This window comes from Vanessa tameamea, chromosome 6 (assembly GCF_037043105.1).
Source record: "Vanessa tameamea isolate UH-Manoa-2023 chromosome 6, ilVanTame1 primary haplotype, whole genome shotgun sequence".
Lineage (NCBI taxonomy): Eukaryota > Metazoa > Arthropoda > Insecta > Lepidoptera > Nymphalidae > Vanessa > Vanessa tameamea.
Window position 1 is genome coordinate 11606530 of NC_087314.1, and position 21315 is coordinate 11627844.

At 30.8% G+C, this 21315-nt stretch overlaps 1 protein-coding gene across 1 annotated transcript in view; it reads left to right on the plus strand.

The window, feature by feature from the left end:
* The window catches only part of LOC113396341 (serine/threonine-protein kinase DDB_G0283821), a 153343-nt gene that overhangs the window by 84365 nt on the left and 47663 nt on the right, over window positions 1–21315 (plus strand). Inside the window, exon 3 of the mRNA XM_026634240.2 lies at window positions 4841–5036. Coding sequence (XP_026490025.2) covers window positions 4841–5036 — 196 coding nt within the window. The remainder of the gene's footprint in view (window positions 1–4840; window positions 5037–21315) is intronic.

The following is a 21315-nucleotide window of genomic DNA, read 5'->3' on the forward strand; positions in this document are numbered from 1 at the left end:
GTCACAAAGATAATACACCCGTTTTAAAAGGATGGGATACAATTTAAGTGTTTTTTTTCTATATGCTGCCTTACTATTGTTCAGTCAAGAATGAAATATATATATTTTGTTCTTATTGTTTTATCAGCCATTACTTTGCAATTATTCTTGTAAAATGTAAAAAAAAAAGCAATAATTTACCTCTTGTATAGACTTTATAATACATTATAACAAAAACTTATTATGTATGTATATTTGAACATTATAAATTACCTTATTATTGTGACTGTTTTTAGTAAACTCATTGAGCAAACCAAGTACCAATTCAAATGGGCTTTGTCTAACTTTTCCACATTTCGTTGCATATAGACTACGATAACGATTACGTGGCTTTAAAATTAAAATATATATTACATGAATATATATCTACCCTTGTAGACAATATCACCTCCCCTTGTAGACGTTATACTTTTTCATATGTCTATAACATATGTACGTTTATATGGCAAACTGACTCTATTACGAGCAGAGCAGAGCAATATCCACGCAAACGAAGCTTGAAACTGTTTATTTCCAAGATAGAAAAGCTAAATTATTCATTCTCGCTCTACACATAAACCAATCTTTGTTAAGTTATTGAGTTGTTCCTTGATTTAATATATCCGAAGTGCCAAGGAATGTCTATCGTATATTAAATTAGCTTGTTTGGCAGACACTGACTAATAAAATCTTGCGCATATCGTACCTGTATCTAGGGTGTGGTCTCGTAAAATCTCCTTTCCTGCCTAAACAAAATAATGTACTTGATTTGGTGGCTATAAAAGCATTCGTATAAGTAATTACGTCCCTAACTTTATGAGATCAGCGGTTTGATAAAAACATTATGTAACTAAAGTATTCCAAGTACTTCATATAAATCTTATGAATTGGTTAGTTTAGTAAAATGTTTTTTAGATTTTATTTATTTTTACTAAATATACGTTGACTTCCGAGAGATATTAATCGTTCCTTACATATCTGATACGCGTTTACCTTTGTGCTGATACCTTTTTGATCTAAAGAGTTATGTCACTAGTTACTGTGATCATACTTGCTTACTCTTACTTAAAGCCGGAATACAAGTATACTAAGTAGTGCTGGCTAGCGGTAGTATAAGTGTTAAGAGCTTGCACAAAGCCAACATACCAATAACCTAGTATAAGATCCAATTTTACAAAATTTCACAATTTAAAATTTTACATAACTATGTAGTATATAAATATACTATATATTTTATTAGCATAAGATAATGGCTTTGCAGTATGTTTAAATCTATTTACTTGTAATAATTGCAATTACTATAATTAAATGTTTTAATAAACGCTCGAATACTCCTCGAAAACTTAGTCGAACTTGAAGTAAGGAAAATTTTGCGGTACATTACGATCGTTATGTGAATGACCTTATGACCACACGTACCAACGTGAAATATCTTTATATGACATCATCTAAATTCGCGGTACTTGATCGCTAGATGACATCAAAAGTAACACACACCTACATGTAAAATAAAGCCTATAACATTTTACTTAAAACTATAAAGGATTTTCGCCTCTCTGTAATTTATTTTATAAACTATAATACCGTGAAAACTTAAATTCAAATGTATGAGCATACACGAGTTGCTCAAAAAACCCAAAACTTGTATCGTAACGTTTTATTAGCCTTGCAAGTTCTGGCTCCGCTTGAACGGATTTGTGTTAAAAATAACTTCAAAACTTTTTGCCTTGATTGATTAATTTGACAACAAGAGCTGTTTAGGGTTGTATTTGAAATTAATAATAAGATTTGTCAGTTTAATTTAACGCAATTTGATTTAATTACTTACGCATGAATTGTATTACCATTTAAATCGAGAACTTGACATTGATACTTCGAATTTCATATTTTGGTTGACTTGTTTGGTTTGAAAAAAGTATATTCTATCTGTGAACATATGGCGTCGACTATACTTGACTTTATAATAAAATTTGGTACTTAACACTGTATTTGTTATTAATTACGCCCCGTTAAAGTCCTACAGCTCAGCAAAGGCCTATCCTCTTGAGAACGCTTGGGGAGTTTATTACACCAAGACGATGTTGTGCAGGAGTCCAATTATTGACAATATTTACTACATAGGCTTTTATATAAACACAGGTGTTTTGTTTATTCTCACGTCTACGTAAATTTGCAAATCCAGTCTACAGCTTTAATATTTTACAGTTCGAAATGTATTCATATTAACTTTCCAATGAATATAAGAAAGAAGTTAATTGTTATTTCCGTTACATTCAAATATATTTTCCATAACCATTAATCTGCATGTTATGGTTGTTGAATCGATTTGCAACGTTAAACCATTGTAGTTTGAAACTGTGAAAATGATGTGCAATTTTATATCTTTACTTACTTACTTTAAATTTTATAGGAAAACGTTGAAGACACATCTTTTTGACCATGAAAAATGTTAAATTGTACTACTAAATGATCATATAATAAGGTAAAAACAATTACTATTCATATAATAATAAACGATGAGTGAAGAATTTCAAAGTCTGTGAGGGCAACATTTGTATTTTAAAAACTAAACATTTATGAAACAAAAAAATTATAATAATTTTGTCAAATGTTAAGTTGCACATGCTAATTTTATATACGTAGATACGCAAAATGCAAGTACCGTTGGTATACTTTGTCTGCCTTGTATTATATATATACAAAAACTTCTCCAATATCCGTTGCATTTTCTGGTTTAAGATTTATGTACCCCATGTACAGAATTTTTTCAGTTAGAAAACTTAAAAAAAACTACCTCATTTATTAATTTAAATTTATCATTTATTTTGCAAAGAGAAGAATTATAAATAAATTACTAAGAGAAGAATCATTCGCACAATGATGTTGTATCTTCTGAACTAATGACAATTGATATGAACGTCCATTGTCTCGTCAAATGGAAAATAGGGTACTCTATAAATTAAAGACAAACAATTACATTTTAAATTACAGTCTAAATTAAATTATTTAAGAACATTTGTACGAAGTAACATTTTTTAAATCGAATAAAAGTATAAATAACGGAGGAGATATAGTGGCTGACTACTGTGTAATTGAGTTGTTCAGCGGAGGTTCAGAATGAGCAATGTTTGTTGGGCAGTAACTGCCATTTGCTAAGTGCAGGGCGAAGTGCAAGTTACGAAACACGAAATGCCAAATGAATGGGTCAAGGCAAATCGCAAATATCGTGCACCGTTCCGACAGACAAGAGAAATGAACGGTCTCTTTCTTATGATCAGTTTTAGAATAAAGATTTAAATAATTCTTATATATTATATTTATTCTTATATCTTATATTCTTATATATATATAATATTTAAATAATAATTGATTTAAAAATTATTTAGCCGTTATTAAATTTTTGTTCTTATAATTCTTTTAAACCTTTTATTATTAAAATCTACGGTATATTGTATTTAATAACGATTTTTGCAAATAATTTTCAAGTTCTTACCTGCTAAGATTTTGTCCAAGATATGTTTTTAAATATAAACAAATATAATTTAGTAGTAGGTATAGTTTCAAGTAATCGTCCAATTTTCGAATATATCGGTATTAAATTGCGAAGCTTGCATCGGTATTTTCTTATTTAGGATAAATATGTATTGCAAAACTTTTAAATTCAAATGAAATAAATAAATCTTACGTCTTCATAGTATTAGTTACCATCTTTACAATATATAATCTATGATCCGTCACGGTTATTCGGCAGCATTTACCTTTTTATATCTTGATAACTTTGAAAAATCATAAGTTTTGTTTTCTTTTATTTATTATTGCAAATGTTGGCGATATTTTTATTTTATGTATCATGTTACATATAGCTATCAAAATACTTTAATTATACATATAAAATGTATAGCCATAAAGTTAATTAAAACTAAACAATATATGTACTGAACTTTAAAGGTATCCTTTGGAATATTAAAAAATATATATGTTATTGCTTTGTATTGAATATTATTAAATATTTCATATGTATCCGAATATTAATCATACTTTTGCAAGACATAATTAAACAAAATTTAGGAGACGTCAACTTAAAATTTAAATGGATATCATACTGTAAAAAAATTGCAAAGAAACTTGAACATTACAATCCCTAACTCGTATTGAAAGTTTGCTGAATTAGTTTCGTATTCGCTTTAACATGAGGAGACAACTCAACCTAGCTGTGTTACGTGCACTGTCTGTTGCTTGCTTATATGAAGTAACACATGTTCAAGTAACTGCTACACGTGTTAGTTTGTACCATGTGAATGGGTTACGCATCAATGAATACACTTCACACGTGACATTATGTCAGATAATACGCTATGCAAGCGTCTCCTACATTACGTATTGAACCAAAGCTCCTACATTACGTATTGAACCAAAGTAAATGTAAAAGGTTCCCAACGGTCCCAACGTCAAATTAGGTGCAAACATAACACAAAAATTATATGTGCATTATCTAAGAGTCAAGCTAGCTAGCTAGCTAGCTGAGTATAGCTAGGTAATCTAGATATTAAACAAAAAAAATCTTCCTTCTGCTGGCATTGGCCTCTTGGCTTGGTTTTCATTTCTCTATTGCTAATCACGATTATTTGTATAAACTCAGAATAAGAAGGTTTTTTTAATAAATAATTTATTCCAATATGATAATGATACAAGAACTTGAGTCTAAACTCGACGATTGTACACTTTAAGAGCATGCCATTTATTCATGCCATTATTCTTAAAGGTCTTAACAAATTTTCTTCATCTTATGTTTAAGTTACTTACATTATTATCTTCTTTTCAGAGTTTCCTGGCAGCTAACGCAAAATGTTGGTGGGCGGGAGCCCTCGCTGCAGCAACAGCAGAGCTGCGTTACGCCGGCTATGTGTCGCCAGGAGTGCTTCTAGTAGCGGGGGCTCCGCGCGCATTAGAGACCGTGAGAGGGGCCTACTCACGATCAGTATTGAAACCACCACCTACTTATCTTATTTGCGGACTTGGTAAGTCTTATTTAAAACTCATTATTGGTCATTTAATTAAATACTTTAGTTTCATCTACTCCAATTCACCAATATAAAGCATAAATATGCTTGATTCCTTCTACATACAGTGAACAATATATTATATATGTATGAAACTGTGTAAATGATCGATTAAACCGCGTTTGTCGTTATGTAGCTAGGGTTTGCCAAGGAGCAATGGATTTAATCCCCGTCGAACACTTGTTAAAAATTTGAAGAGGCTTTACATATTGTCGTGACAGTGATTTAGGGTTAAAATAGTGGTTTTGTAGAAAAAAAGAAAGTCAATTGTTTTTAACCCCTAAAACCTTTTCAAAATGGTAATGATGGCTTTAAATCTTGAATTTGTCTGAATGAGTTATGTATATCATTTAGCTTGGTCCATATAAATTGCATTTTTTGACTTGTGATATTATGGAAAACAGTATCCAATCAAACATTTATCTAATATTAAAACCTTATAAATTATTGCGATGAATAGATACAATTGCTTTAGCGAAAAAAAAAATTTACTCATTTTATACATTCTATATAAGTGTTACCGAATTTCTTAAAATTAAAGTGCCTAAAACAAATTTCTCACGGTTTCATTGTATTTGTGTGGTGTGTTCGCAATATTACAGTAGATATAAAGACAATAATAGTGTAATGGAGGCAGGCGAAGAAAACTCGTGCAATTGACGTTGGAGGCCGCGCAGAGCTCCCAAGTCAGCTCGTGACCACAATGGGTGCTCGCTCTGTCGCAACGGCGGGCTATTTAATAAAAAAATTAAAAATATAGTCGCAATTAAAACCCTATTAATATATATTACGAAAAATATATATGTAAGAATGTACTGTAAACTAGTTGAGGTCAAGTTCGACTACTCATATCTCCCAATATTCCCACGGCTCACAAACAAAGATAATAATTTACACATCGTGTTTTATCCTACGCGCAGGTCGGCCCATGGCCTTGCAAGGACAATCTTGAATCAAAACAATCTTGTTTTATTGATACAACAGTTTAGCATAACATAATGTTGTTGCTTAAAATTTGCATCCGACCAAAATATATCAACACTTGAGAAATTAAACGAACTGTTGCTTGCCGTAGCAAATCTTACCCTTATATTATGATTTATTTATTTGTATCGAAATAGATGGCCTATATTGATGCAGATTTGCATGTATACCATTTTTTGCACAAAGAATACAAATACCTAATACTTATTTGATACACTCTTTTAATTCAATATATTATGATAAACAAAAGTTTATCAAGTTTTATGAAACTCTTTTGAGTTAAGAAATTATCATAATAAGAAGTTTTGACTTCATTTCCTTGCCAACTTTAGTCGAACTCTTCAGCAGTTTTGGCAGAACTTGGGACTTAATATCGGGGCAATGGCCGACTACTAGTACGTTATAGTGTACATTGTGTTTAAGGCTGAAAGTTAACCTAAATTCAAAGTTGTTATTGCAAATTGAAAATCGTAAATCACCAACATTGACACGAGACGTACTCTGTAAACCACTTTGAGGTATTTGTTCAGCAAACAAAATTCTGAACATGGAAAAGAACAGTAAGGCTGCGTTTCCAGGTGTGAAACTTACGGTTAAGATATTCCTTTTTTCTTAAAGTCTGGCCTCATAATGAATGCTATATTTGATTATAATGCACAATATTAAAAAAAATATTTCAGAAGATATAAAAATCATAATATTCGTCTCAGTCTTGTAGTTCGCATAATTGTTAAAACTTCGCCAGTCATAATTGTTAAATCTTTATGAACAACTATTTATATTCAGGGCATTCTATTTTCTTTTCATGAGCAATAAATGCATATGAGTATCTGTTGCAAACATACATTATAAAAATCCGTGACAATTATTGTTTGTATTATCAAAATAAAGAGTGGAGTTATATTTTAAAATGTACAATGAAAACGTAGCTTAAAAGTTATATGAATGCTATGTAAAGGTTTTAACAAATGGTCTGGGGGAAACGACTCGTAACCGCGATGTTGTATTGTGTACTGGTACGAGTTTCCAAATAAATCTTGCTTCTAAGTTCATAACCTCGATGTCAGGTTAAGACTTCTATTACGATTGTAGACATTTTTCAAACCGTACTGAATTTTAAAATAGTTCTAAGTTTGCTAGCTGGTTCAGTATCCCGACTATTGAAATCAATCTTTAGCGATTGTTGCAACTCAAACACATTGCTTCGAATAAGCAATCGCACCAAGATTCTCTCCACTAAAGGCAATCTTGCTCGTTTCCGATCAGCTAATTTTTGATATTTAAATGATCTACTTGTATTATAAATTCTTAATGTGGAACGGAACTGCATAACTTTGAACTGGTTTTAAATATTTTTAAATTTACTTTCTTCGATGTTTAAGGGCCGGTTCGTGATGTTCTACATGAGCCCACAATGCGTATAATTAAGATATTTCAGTATTGGTGAAAGAAATCTTTATTTTTTCTTAAATTCAATGAAATGGAAAGGTTTTAAATTACACTCGATTTCATTCGTAGAAATTTTGCCAAGTGCACCTTGTGCCAGTATTTTATTTATTGGTACATCTTTATTGAATATTTTGGAGAATCATCTATCAAGTTGTCGTGAAGTTGAAAAGTTTAAAATATGAAGCGAGCAGTAATAAACTAAAGCAAAAAAAATGACATGAAGTTATTGTTGTGATTCACTACAACAAAGGACAGAATACTTAAAGCTAGCAGAGGATTTGATCACACTAAACTACTTAAAAATATATGCAATTAAAATAACATCACGCTGCTTCGCTTTTAAATGTGCAATTACCATCAGTTTCATATATTAAGGGATATAAATAATGAGGTCAGCCCCAAAAAATAATCGTTCCGTCCCTTCCATCTCAGCTCTAGCTAGCCGAGGTAGCAGCATATATTAATAAATAATATAATTCACAGTTATCTCTAATGTGTCAACTTAAACGTGGGCATGAATGAAATATATCATAATCAAAGCATTATTTCTTACTTTAGGCGACGGTATGTGCTATTCATGAGACTGTTACATCTCAGTTCGCTAACGTGATCGCCCACAATCGATTTATACTAGATACAATATTGGATTCAATTTATCTCGCGACAGATTAGAACGGTGAAGAACAGGTTCCATTCCAACCATCAGTATGCATAGTAGCTCAGCGGGAGCTACGAGCTATCCAAGGTCCAAAACATGACAAATATATTTATCCGATTACGGCATCTATACCTTAGATAATAAGGATTACTATACGTAATTCTCGGCCTTGTATTCAGCTTCCAGTATCGCGTGCGATGTGAACCTAAATAATTTTCATTTCATAACACTGTAGCACCTTTCTTCGGTTTCTATTTGAGATTTATGTTATGATTTTCGCTTGCAGCGAGTAAACAGAATGTGGCAAAATTTCTGCTTAATCTTTATTGAGTACTGAGATGGCTCTTGTAATGTAAATTATTATGAAATTTGGACTCAAAGTAATCAAATTTGAATTCCTCAGTCTGTTATAAGAAATTATATGTAAATTTATGTCTGATGAGTTATGGCGGCGCTCATTCATAATATGCCGTAAAACATAAACGTGGAACGCTTGTTTTTTATTAATTTATTTGTATAAATCGACATTGCGAATCAGTATTGAGTAATATGTATTTTTAAATACATATCATAGTCGAGCTTTTTAATATAGTATATTTAATTTTTTATATATTTTTATACAAGTAATAAATTCCAAACGTTCAACGTGTGTCGTAAGTGTCTTCAGTTATTTTATATATCAATTAATTATTAATCAATCAAAAATGATACCGATTTTGATATTATATTCCCTATGTCCGTGTCACTGATTTCAGTTGAGATAAATATAATCAATCCTCAAGCGATAACCTATGATAACATATGTCATATCGGAAATTGATCACTATTGTATTCACAATATCGTTTCAATGAGACATTAAAACAATACATAAGAAACACTCGCGCCTAATTGACTAGAACATGAAGTAAACGTAACTTATAAAGGAAAGTTTGTATAGCCTTTAATAGACTAAATAATAGACATCCTATTTAGTCTATTTACTGACAAACGCAACCTTTACTTTCAAGTAGTTTTAAAATAAAAACCGAATCAAATTTTAATAACAGTTTAGTCTGTCGTTCATTATGCAATAGCGAGATGGATAAAATTATTTTTGACTGAAATTATTTACACCCAAGATGAATAAGTTTCGTAAACGCATTCAGGAATACACATACAAACATAATATTCTCATAATAATCACAATTAGATCACCAAACCTCGTCAATTATTCAAAAAGCTATCTTTACCAATTTCTCAGCAGAGACATAAAATTTATGTTCTAGTAAAGAAGTTGTACTCCTTTGATGTTGCCGCTATTTTATATACTTAAATACCGTGCGCCCAAGATTCATTGCAGTTTGATACTTCACATTACAGTGCGTTGTTTGTCAAACCGACACTGCGTCCTCGAATAAAAGGGTTGTCGCTAAAGGCTAAAAATTAATGACAAACATTTTTATTATGTTTTAGATTTAAATATAATGCCTGGTGGTCTTTTTCTCTGAAAAATTGGTTTAAAATTTAATATTAATAAAATTAATTTAAATATATAACAGACAAATAGTAAAAGTATGAAACAAAACAAAATTATTGACTTTATAAAAAAATTTTTACCCTACTATTACTAGCCCTACTTATTTCATACCGACGCGGTACTTGGAGGTATAGGTATTATTCTCACGATTACACATAAAGTAACGTATGTTTGGTAGAGGAATGAGGCGAAGGCGTAAGACCATATGTGCTTATAATTCACTCTGAAGCTATGCATCGTGAGGTATCCTGCATGAGGTGAATGAAATTCTCCCATGAGTATCTGCCAACCCACATTGATGAATCGTGATGGAATAGCTTCAAGTCTTTGAGTCTTTAGCCCAGCACTCGGACGTTTACCGGCTGTTACTTAAGTGAGAACATGTTTAATTTTTCTTGCTATTAAAGAATTAACTTTTCAAAAAATAAGACCCCATTACAGAAATGTTATTATAAATTTAGATAACTGCATTATCGGCTTGTATTGTCAATTATGTAACTGTCAGATAGACTCCACAAAACTTTCACAAATAGGAAATTAAATACGCTCATTATAACTGTGACAATTTCTAGTCACAAGTAATTTGATACCTGGTAAATTTACCTGAATTATTTAACTAGTCTAGAGAATAGAGATTGTAAATAAAATAGTTTTCTTTGTAATATTGAAGCAAAAAAATATTAAAAAAGATATTTGTATATTTTTTTGTAGATTCTACTAAATAACCGTAAAACAAAAACAAAGGATTATAATTAAAAAACAGAAGATAATTAAGCTTATGATTTATACAAAATTCTCAATTTCATGCAATATTTAAACAATTATATTCTATAACACTTTATTAATACGTTTATGAAGACGCAGATCGTGTAGTTTTAGATCAAGTTACCATATTTTATTAAAAAATACAGTAATTTTACTCTAAATATATTAATAACCTTATGAAGACGAAAGCTAGGAATCCATATTGGAGCACATACAAAGCGGCTCAAACACATTACATAACACATCAACCATACAATAAATAGTCTTTGAGATGTTATCGTTATAATTAAAAATGTCTCTTAATATTTATGACAGTGCATTTATACCTTAAAAATAAATCCATTTCGTCGCCTAACGGTAAATCCATGAGGAGTGTAAGAAATAGCTGCTATTTGCATTGAGATTCCTGAACTGGAAACGGCTAAGGATGTACGAGTATCTGGCTTCTGGGAAATCTAAGCTTGTTTTAAAAATGTAAATTAGTTTTTATTTAAAATACATTCTTTGGCATATTTTTTATTATCATTGAATATGAATAATTGCTGCTGTTGCATCGTCATTATAATTAGAAGTTTTATATGAGAAACTCGAACAGAATTATTTATATGTCTCGAATAGACACAGACTGGAAATAGCAATAGTCAAGACTAAATTATATTTCAAGAAGTAAGAAAGACTTATTTCGAGACAGGCAGAATTCCATAAAGTACAAGTTTAAATAGGTTTAGATTAATTGTAATAATATATATAGTGGTTGTAAATAGTAGATTTAAGACATGCAAACAATGTTCCTAAAACCTTTTGTTTGTTTTTAATTGTGCTCAAACAACTACATATTGTTCAAAAGACGTCGTTAACACATCTTTAACTATGATTCTATTTATAAAAATAAGACTAAGTATTCAACAATCAATCATAGTTTCCTGTATAAGTCATAGATAACGACAAGACGATATCACTATAAAATATACGGTATAATTGACACTTTTATTGCTAGGTTTATCGATGGAAGCAATTACGGAAAATCATTTTGCTCCACTTGTATTGTATCACTTCTAAGATGCGGACATGACGTATGACTGTCTCCTTAACTTGGCAGAATTATTATTCAGCTCATAAAGATATATAACCTCTTGTATTTTCATTTGATTTTCAATATGAACATTAAAATAATTTTGGTGATGTTTCGCAAATAATATGGACTTAACATTTGATATTTTATAAAATTAACAGTTTAATTAATCGTCCTAAAATTTGTTATAAGATTAAACGAATACAGAGTTATTTATCTAATAAATGTAAAAAAAAAACATAATTACACAGTTTTAAGCGTTGATTACGAACGCTGGTATAAAATGAATAGGAAATGATACTGACATGGTATTAAAGTGGTGTAAAAAAGACAGTACATATAATATGACTACTCATCGGTGTCCCAAGTTAAAATTAGTTTTTGCTAATATCTTGAAATATTTTATTTTTGAACTACATAGATAAATATTTATCCACTTTACAGATTAATAAAATATAAATGAAATTAATCCTTTGTGTGAAAGAAAGCCATGAGAAATACTCCAATAATATAGCATATCCGTGTGATATAAAGATCTATCAGATTGAGAGACGTTCTAGAAACAATGACGTAGATTGCTATCTGTCGTGATAAACTGTGAATGGAAAATGTAGTTATGTTATCGAAAAGTAGTCTCGATTTATAAATCTTGGCGTGAGAATTGAATGAGGATAACCCTGGTTCCAGGCATTCGAATACGGAAGATCGGCCAACAGTATCCTGTTTATTTTCGAACGTGTCGGAAGGATTTCGATATAACTTATTATAGGTTTATATAGAGTTCTTTAACATATATAAGATGAAACCGGTATTGATATTTTAAATTATGTTGGAAGAACGACATCACAAAAAATCTTTATAGTTATAAATATTATAAATGCGAGCTTGTGTTTGTTGATCTGTCCTTCTTTCATACAAAGCAATAGCTTTAATACAACACTATTGTAATTAATTCCATATACATATATACCCAATTTATTTTATTATGTCAGTTCAAAGTAAATGTTGTTTATTTGTTTTCAAATAGGAATAGGTCTTATTAAGATTTTTTATATTTTTAGTAAAAGTGTGAATCATATTTCTCGCTGATAATCACGTAGCAAGGACTGATTTAAGATATGTTCAAATATTTTGCACGTTTGTTTGCGTAAATGTGTGACGCCGACATAACGGTTGAGTATGTGAAGTAGGAACTAGTTACTGGCAGATATCCTCATACGGCGGAAGCGTAAATCAAGTTAGGATGGCGTATAGCGTTTTATAAGCTACATAAGAAACTTGTACGTCAACAGTAAATACGTTATATATTAACTGTTGACGTATCCTTTTGCTTTTTTAAACTTCATTATAGGTTTATGTGTTAGAGTGTCAAGCCATTATAAGTTGAACGAAAGTTATATTTATTTACATCGTATTATTTATGAACTGTTTTATGTCATAGTCGCGTTTAATTAATACAAATTGTTGAATATTTGTTAACAGTATAAATAGTTAAAACAGGCCAAAGAACAATATCGATAACTCCGTGCTTGTCGATTGTTTAACTGAGAACAGTAAATGCGTTCCTATTACAGTAATAACTTAATAATAAGCATACTCGTAGTTAGCCTTGGTGGTGATATACGATGACATCGTGTGGGAAATTTATTAACTAAGGATTTATTACTATGAAACTGCACTATCAATATAATTAGTTGATTTGGTATTGTGAAGATAGTAAGGGTAATTTTGATGCGAATAGCAACTAAGAGTTGTAGAACCAATTCTGGACAAGCCTGTTTAACTTATTATAAAATTATAAAGCTATAAGCATGTTCTACAAAGAGTGTATAATACACTAAGATTAACGAACAGTAAATTTGAGAATTTCAATTAATTAAAAGTCCTTCAAAAATTCCACCTAGTACATATGTTGTTCAATGAAGTCATTTAGTTTAAAAAAAATAACATAAACAGATTTAGTAGCTATACAGACACCAAAACGTAAGGAAAAATATTGGGAACAAAAGAAATATGGCACTAAAAACTAAAATATATAAACAATATACGATGTGAAGCTTAACAGTAGATATCTTAGTTTCTGAGTCATTTCTACTGCTAATTTGTCTCATAGTCATGAATCTTGCTTCATTATGAAGCAAGATAAGTTTTTGATCAACTGTGTATGATACACAGTTGATCAAAAGAGCTTATAGTTTTATTATTTGTAGCATTCGATGCCCGATTAATTAGATCTGAATTTATATAAATGTCAAGAAAACGTGGCCTTTACGCGCGACTAATTTTTTGTGACAGTAGATGCACTTTTATTGTATTTGTGTGTACTCGGTGTGTTTTGATACTTGGCTTAGATTAACGTCTAGAAGCACAGCCATACACAACAACACAACATTACATTAAATTATGCACAGGGTATTCGTATGTATATATTAATTGTATTGTAACATAAAATTAAAAATTTAAGTAATTTTATTCAATTTATCGATTCAATTACAAAATATTTAATTTTATAAATAACGATTAACCCACAATTTAACATATAAAATGAAATTAGATCAAGTGTTTTGTTTATTTATATCATAAAAATCATATTAACATACGAACATAAAAAATATACTTAAAGTCGCTACATGCTTATTACTTTCACCGAGTAGTGACCTTCATGGACCTTGCGCGTTACTTGAGCGTGCGCCGAATCTTGCTCTACGAAATGGCACGGATTCACTATTTAATTGACCGCAACTTATATAATTTTTCTTGCAATAATATTATACAAATGATAACGGTATTATATAATGCTTATGCGCGGTTGATAGTCGCAATTATTAAATTATTATTTTAATTTAATTAAAAAAACTCAATCTTAGATAGATTTAGGTGCCGTTGTCCGACTTGTTATGTATCGTAACTAATTGAAGATTTACGAAAATAAATTACATTTTAATTTTTATTATAAGTGATATTTAATGTTGTTTACACCTTTAATGACGTATCATTTTGTATGTTACCCAACAGATATTAATTTTAAGTGCTTAGTGATATGTTGATGGTGTAACTTTTCCAATAAATAAATAAATAAATAAAAATCAGTTATATATATAATTTGGATAAAAGCTTTTTAAAGTAAGAAACTAGCAACCGTATGTCCCACTGTTGTTGATGTTGTTAGATACAGTCTCCTTTCCTTTTGAGAAAAAGTTATGTTCCGTAATGGATACACATGGCATAGAATTTCACAGGATGTTTTATTTTAACGCCAAGCGCGAAATGATTTATAAATACAAATTAAGCACATGAAAATTCTGAGGTGTTGCCTGGCTTTGAACCCACATTCCTATTTTGAGGCTATGATTCACGTGTTAAAACTTGTCGGCCTCTCGGTTCAGAACGCTTATTATTATAAGCCAATAAACTGTAATACTAGTGTAACAATTAACAAAAATATAAACGTATATATACAGATCCGAAGTAAAAACTTTTTTCGTCAAAAACGTTTCAGTGGTCAGAATAGTTATCTTCATGATTAAGTATTCTTTGACTTGTTATTAGATATTTTCACACAGTTCTGTAATGAATCGTGACAGCGCTTGACCCTGACGTGGTTTGATATGTTTTATGTCAAACCAGAATGACTGTATAAAACCAGTATATTATTAAGGTGTGCCAGGATCTCACGCTGTATAATGTCAAATCATTAGAATTCAACAATGGAATATAATAAATGCTATAAATAAAACGGGCGTTTTGTATTTAAACGTTCATCATATATTTTTTCCATTTAGCTACATGATTATTATCCGCTTGATGCGTCCAAACAGACATACAATAAGACAAGATAAAATATTCAAAAAAATGTATATAATATAAGTTTTTTGCGGTACTATTTTATATATGAGATTGACCATATTAATTTCATATACTTCCACGATGGCCTAAGTCATGAAATAAAAGTAACAGCCTTTATATGTTTGTACTATATTGTCTTCTGAGTCTTTGATATTAAGTAAAAATATTGTCAGTTAATAATCCACTCTCAATGATTAGGTGACTTCTAAAGAATTATAATCGATGAATCCGATTTTAAATCCGGCAAGCACATCTGAATTTTTATTCGATTAATTTGTGTTTATAATTCGTCTCGGGCTTGTTGGTGAAGGAAACTTCGTTAGAAAAATCTACTATGCATATCCTCCAAAACGCATTGGAGCAGCTTAGTGGAGTAAGCTAAACCAACCTTGTCCTTAAAAAGGAGAGTAGGTTTTAGCCCACCAGTACAGGCTGTTATTTTACTTTTACTCAAATGTTGATGTCATTCTCAAATAACATTCTTTTATATCATTAACGTTATCTATAACGCCGCTCAATCAATATCCGGTAAGGATTTCATAACGTATAAATTGATTATGCCCGTCATATGCCAACAAACCACCGTGTTAACAATAAATGACAGATTATATCAAACAAATATTATAAATCAATCATGCAGTAATTATTACTTAAGACATTCTTCACAAAACTGCATTTGACAAGGCTTAAAATATCATAACTATCAATACTATCGCCAGTTTGTAAATAACCAATCAGATGTTGTCATTTGTATTGTAAACTCATCAATCAAATCGATTCAAATAATATATATACAAAATAAAATTTTAAGGCTAAGCTATAAAGTATATTATTGTAAATCAAATTGGTTTGTTGAAAAAATCAGACATCCGCCGAAGTAGATGAGCGCCAGTCATTTTTATTATAACCACGATATCATCGGATCGTGACTTCTGGTCACAAACGCCTCCTTTGATCTTTGATGAGACTGTCGATCACTTTTTTGGAATTATATAGCGTGTATCGAAGTCATCAGCAAATATCAAAATATGTAATAAATTGAATCTTCAAAAGATACAGGCTGATTGTAATTTGAAGGTTACTCTTTTAAAAGTATTTAAATGTGACAAACGTCTTTTAATAATAAGAATATAAATCTTTAACAGCGGCAGCTTTGTGTACGTTCCATTCTCGAATACTTCGCTTGAGACGAACATAAACAAAAACATCCACAACGATGCCAAACCAAGGAGAAAAGAAATATAACATTGATTTGAGACAGGTTTTTGAAATCCTTATCTATTAAAACGAATATTATTTTTAAATTACAATAACGAAGAGAAAGCTCTCTCTTCCCAAAGCCATTTTCATATATGTTTAAGAAGAACTTTATATAAATTTAAAATAGGAAATGTAGCTTTGATTAATTTACATATTTTGAAACTATTAGATGTATTATTAGATGTATATATAACGATAGCCGAGATGGCCCAGTGGTTAGAACGCGTGCATCTTAACCGATGATTTCGGGTTCAAACCCAGGCAAGCACCACTGAATTTTCATGTGCTTAATTTGTGTTTATAATTCATCTCGTGCTCGGCGGTGAAGGAAAAAACCGTGAGGAAACCTGCATGTGACTAATTTCAACGAAATTCTGCCACATGTGTATTCCACCAACCCGCAATGGAGCAGCGTGGTGGAATATGCTCCAAGACCGTCTCCTCAAAGGGAGAGGGGGCGCTTAGCCTAGCAGTGGGAAATTTACAGGCTGTTAATGTAATGTAATGTAAAAATATGTATTATATATCTAGACTATTTCCACACAGGGAAAACTTATAAAATTGTTGTATTTATTGAGCGCAAGGAAATTACCTTTAAGGATAATAATCAAGAAACTATCGACATATTCAAAGTGCGAGCAAATTATCTGGCATAGTAACTCGTGCATCATACGACCTATTACATTATAACTGGGAACGAAATGTCATCCGGCATCACTCATCCGATTAGTATGATAATTTAAAATCACAACGACGTTGTCTAAAATTTCCTTCAAAGTTAGAGCCGATAGACATTAACGATAAAAGAACAAGTGACGCACGTCTCGAATGTATATAGCGAAAGTATTCATAATGAGTTGCACCTCCGGCTATAGACGCCATACGCCAACATCAGAACTCCAAATTGGCCCTAATTTGACACTCTTCCGTCTTAAATAAGAGCCATATAATTGTAAAGTCTCACTTATTCCTCTACTAACAAAGCAGAGTGTTGATCGAGGCGAGACCACACTATCAGAATTTGTACAACCGGTGCGCTAGAGTTCATTATCGTTTGTCTTAGGAAACAATTGTGCGTATGCAAGCGACTCCAGATCGATGTTGATTATTTCGTACTGACAAGCAAATTAGCCGATTCTTTTGTCCCGTTTGGACGTATTAGCTGTGATAGGTGATTGAAAGAGTCCAGATAAGGGGACCAGACGTGGTGTTCAATTAAACAGTTCATTTGATCTTATATGAATGGAATTACAAAGCGATATGGCCAGATTGTTATTCAATGTTAGTTAACTAGTGAAACTTTCTTTAATCGACAACACATTGTTGTAATAATTATTTTTGTTGACGATTACTTTCACATTAGAAATTATACTTTTTTTGTTAAATATTTATAATTTATGATGATTATATTCGTAATATAAATATATATTAAATTAGAGTCTCATTAAATAGTCTGCCAATACAGATGTAATTTCATATGCTTACAAACTGGTAATAATAGTAGTAACTTTAAATGTTGGTAAAGGTTTACTCGAAAACATTAGCCTGGTTTCACACAGCAACCATAATTAATAACTAGTGGTTTCCATAAAAGTCATATAAAGTGGGATGTCGTTACGACAGAATCACATACATATGACCTCAGATTTACACCCATTGAAAGTGATCACTGGCGAGAAAGTTACTATAATTGTACGAAATTCATTTGTACCTATATTAAGATACTCGGAATCTGATAATAATATGAAGCCCTTAACAGCTTTTTGGATATGGTTTTAATGGTAATTATGATATGATTAACAAAAATAATGACCCATTATAAAGCGCATAATGTACGAATTCAGAATACTTTTTAAAACATAAATTAATTTTAAATATTTTAGTACAATTACTTTTACAATAAGGATTAAGTAAAATGTTTTAGATCTATGTATAACATTTTTACATTATTATCATGAGTACTAATGGTTCCCTATGTTTAATTACAAATGTTTAATATATTTTGAACCGCAACCGAATATACAAGAATCTGTCAGGTGTGACAGGAAAAATATATAAAGTCCATGAAAGTTCTGAATATCTTCATATACAAAAGGAATGATCTTAAGTAATGAAACAAATTTATATTTTTAATCACAACTTTAATCGTTACTCAGCAAATGGTGCTGTAATTGATTTGAGACATTAAACGATTGTGATAGAAAGGAAAGACGAAACTAGAGCGATCAAAAGTAAGAATAGACCAAAAAGACGATACTGCACTTCCTTGAAAGATCAATATACTTTTAAGAAAGAGTGGTCATTGATCAAAGTTTCAAAACATATTTCTTAAAATTTAGTTTAGACTAAAATATATGTCATCAATATATCTGCTTTATTAAAATGTAAAGACACTAAAATTAATAGTATATAAGCTATTGTTATGTTATGTGTATTCGTGCAAAACTGTAACCTGTTATGACTTCATGTAGATAAATACAAAATTTATTTTTTACTTAAGCAGCGCAGCCGGAAAGACATCTTATTAACAACTGCGTATAATAGATTAAATAACTTCGTAACTTTATCGTTCGCTTTCCCTGTATTGCCTAGGCTTTTCCTGTCGCACAACTGGTAAGTATTTAAATGTTGTGGATGCAAATCGAGGAAATACGTTCTCATAGATTTTCACCAGTCAACGATTGTCACGACATTGGACAGTGATGTGACAGAATGGACATAACCGAGACATAACCAAACACGTATGCCGACAAAACTAACAAAGTTATATTTACGATTTCCTTTTAGTTGTGCCGTGCTAATTGCGACCTTATGTCAAACACTTTAAAAGTATTATTAATTAGATCAGATGCAAATTATATAAAGCAATCGTTAGAACAGTAGTTGACGAGCGTCGAATCGATCTTGATAGTTATCGATCTGACGTAGAGCCAGTCGTAATCGATATTTACGAAAGTGAATGTGAAATTCGATAGACTAAGAAAGCAAAGGTTAACCATTATGACGATGAAGATGCACGTGAGCTCCAACCTGCTATTAAATTACCCGATTTATTCGACTGTATCGATCATTAGGATGTAGAAACACTGCCAAATCTCACTAAAGCTTTCTCATGTAAACAAACGTCAAATAATCATATAGTAATATCACTTGGAAACTGTGTTTTATTCGTTAAAACTAGATTATTTTAGTGTTGTCAGTTCATTGAGATATTTTATGAGTGGTACAGTAGTTTGTCAGGTTCAAACAGGTTTACTTGAGGTTGACATCCGGACACCGTTAGCCGCTGTATCATTGACCTGTGCCTTTCTTTGTCTGGTCACATACGTAGCACAATTAACAGTTAACAATTGTATCCAATTTTCTATCTTTCGTATGAACTTACTCTTATGCTTTCTCTTAATTTTGCAGTAAAATTATCTTGCGGTACTTTTTTAGCCAAACCATACCAGTTAAACATGGTTAGTATTTGTTTATATTATAATTTATTGAGCATCTAAGAATGTTAAATTTATTTCACCTTTAACAAGATGATATACTTAGAAAAACTTGATTGTGAAATTGCAGTTGTTACTGTGAGCGTTGCTTGCAACGATTTCCTCACATTATGGGAACAGACAAGAGCTTCCAACCTGTCATTCCTTTGTTGGAAGTCAATTGAAGTATTTAGGTCTCGTAGTCTTTCACTGTTCAGTAAGCATAGAATCAAGCACCGTGGTCTTGTATTGTGTTACAACCGCAAACTGATATCTTTATCTGTTGTTAGTCCTCGATTGATACAAAGTTTCAGACATATGATATATAGGTCATTCGTGAGGGTCAAGGTTTTCTTTACAACTTCATTCAATATTTTGGTCAAGAGGTCGTGTTGCGTTGTAATGACCTGAAATATGTTTGATTAATTAAAAAAAAAATGAATACATACCGCTATTTAGATTATTTATCAATATTTTTCATTTATCAACGTCGATAACCTCATCAATAGCTAACAATAGATTGCCGATGTTTTAATTTTTCTCGTACGTTACATCTCCAATTTTACATGTGTTTGTATGTAAAACGATATTAGAAAGTATTTGGTGATTTCATTTTATTTAATATACTTTTGAATTTTATATTATATAAAAATCACTAATATTTATTGAACATTATTCAATATGATCTAGAATTATTTTCGTTTATAATGCCTTTACAGTGTTTTAGAGCTACAATAAAACGTACATTGACTTTGAATACTAATTATACATAGATAATGATGTAATGAGTCTCAAGCTTGGCATTGACTTTCATCAACCTGATTCCCAAAAAACTAGTCATATGCTCATTATTTGATCATAATTTGCGTTTAAATTGTCGCCGTTTCCGTTCGATGCTTACTTATATCATATGGTAAAATGATCGAGCGACTGTCAGAGATCTAACTGGTGGTCCGATTATAAATATAATTTATTATAATTGACAGCTGTATAACAAGTAGCCCTTTAATCTTGTCATAACAAATTAATTTCTCTTTAATTAAAAATTACTTCTCACGTTATAAATATATTATATACGTATACGATGTATTACGTATTATTTCCTAAACTATTTATTCGAATGAGTAGAAATTTTAGATAGTTGATGTTGAGTAAAGGTTTCTGGTATAGTACCATCAACGTACAATAATTGGCGTGTTTATGCGAGGAA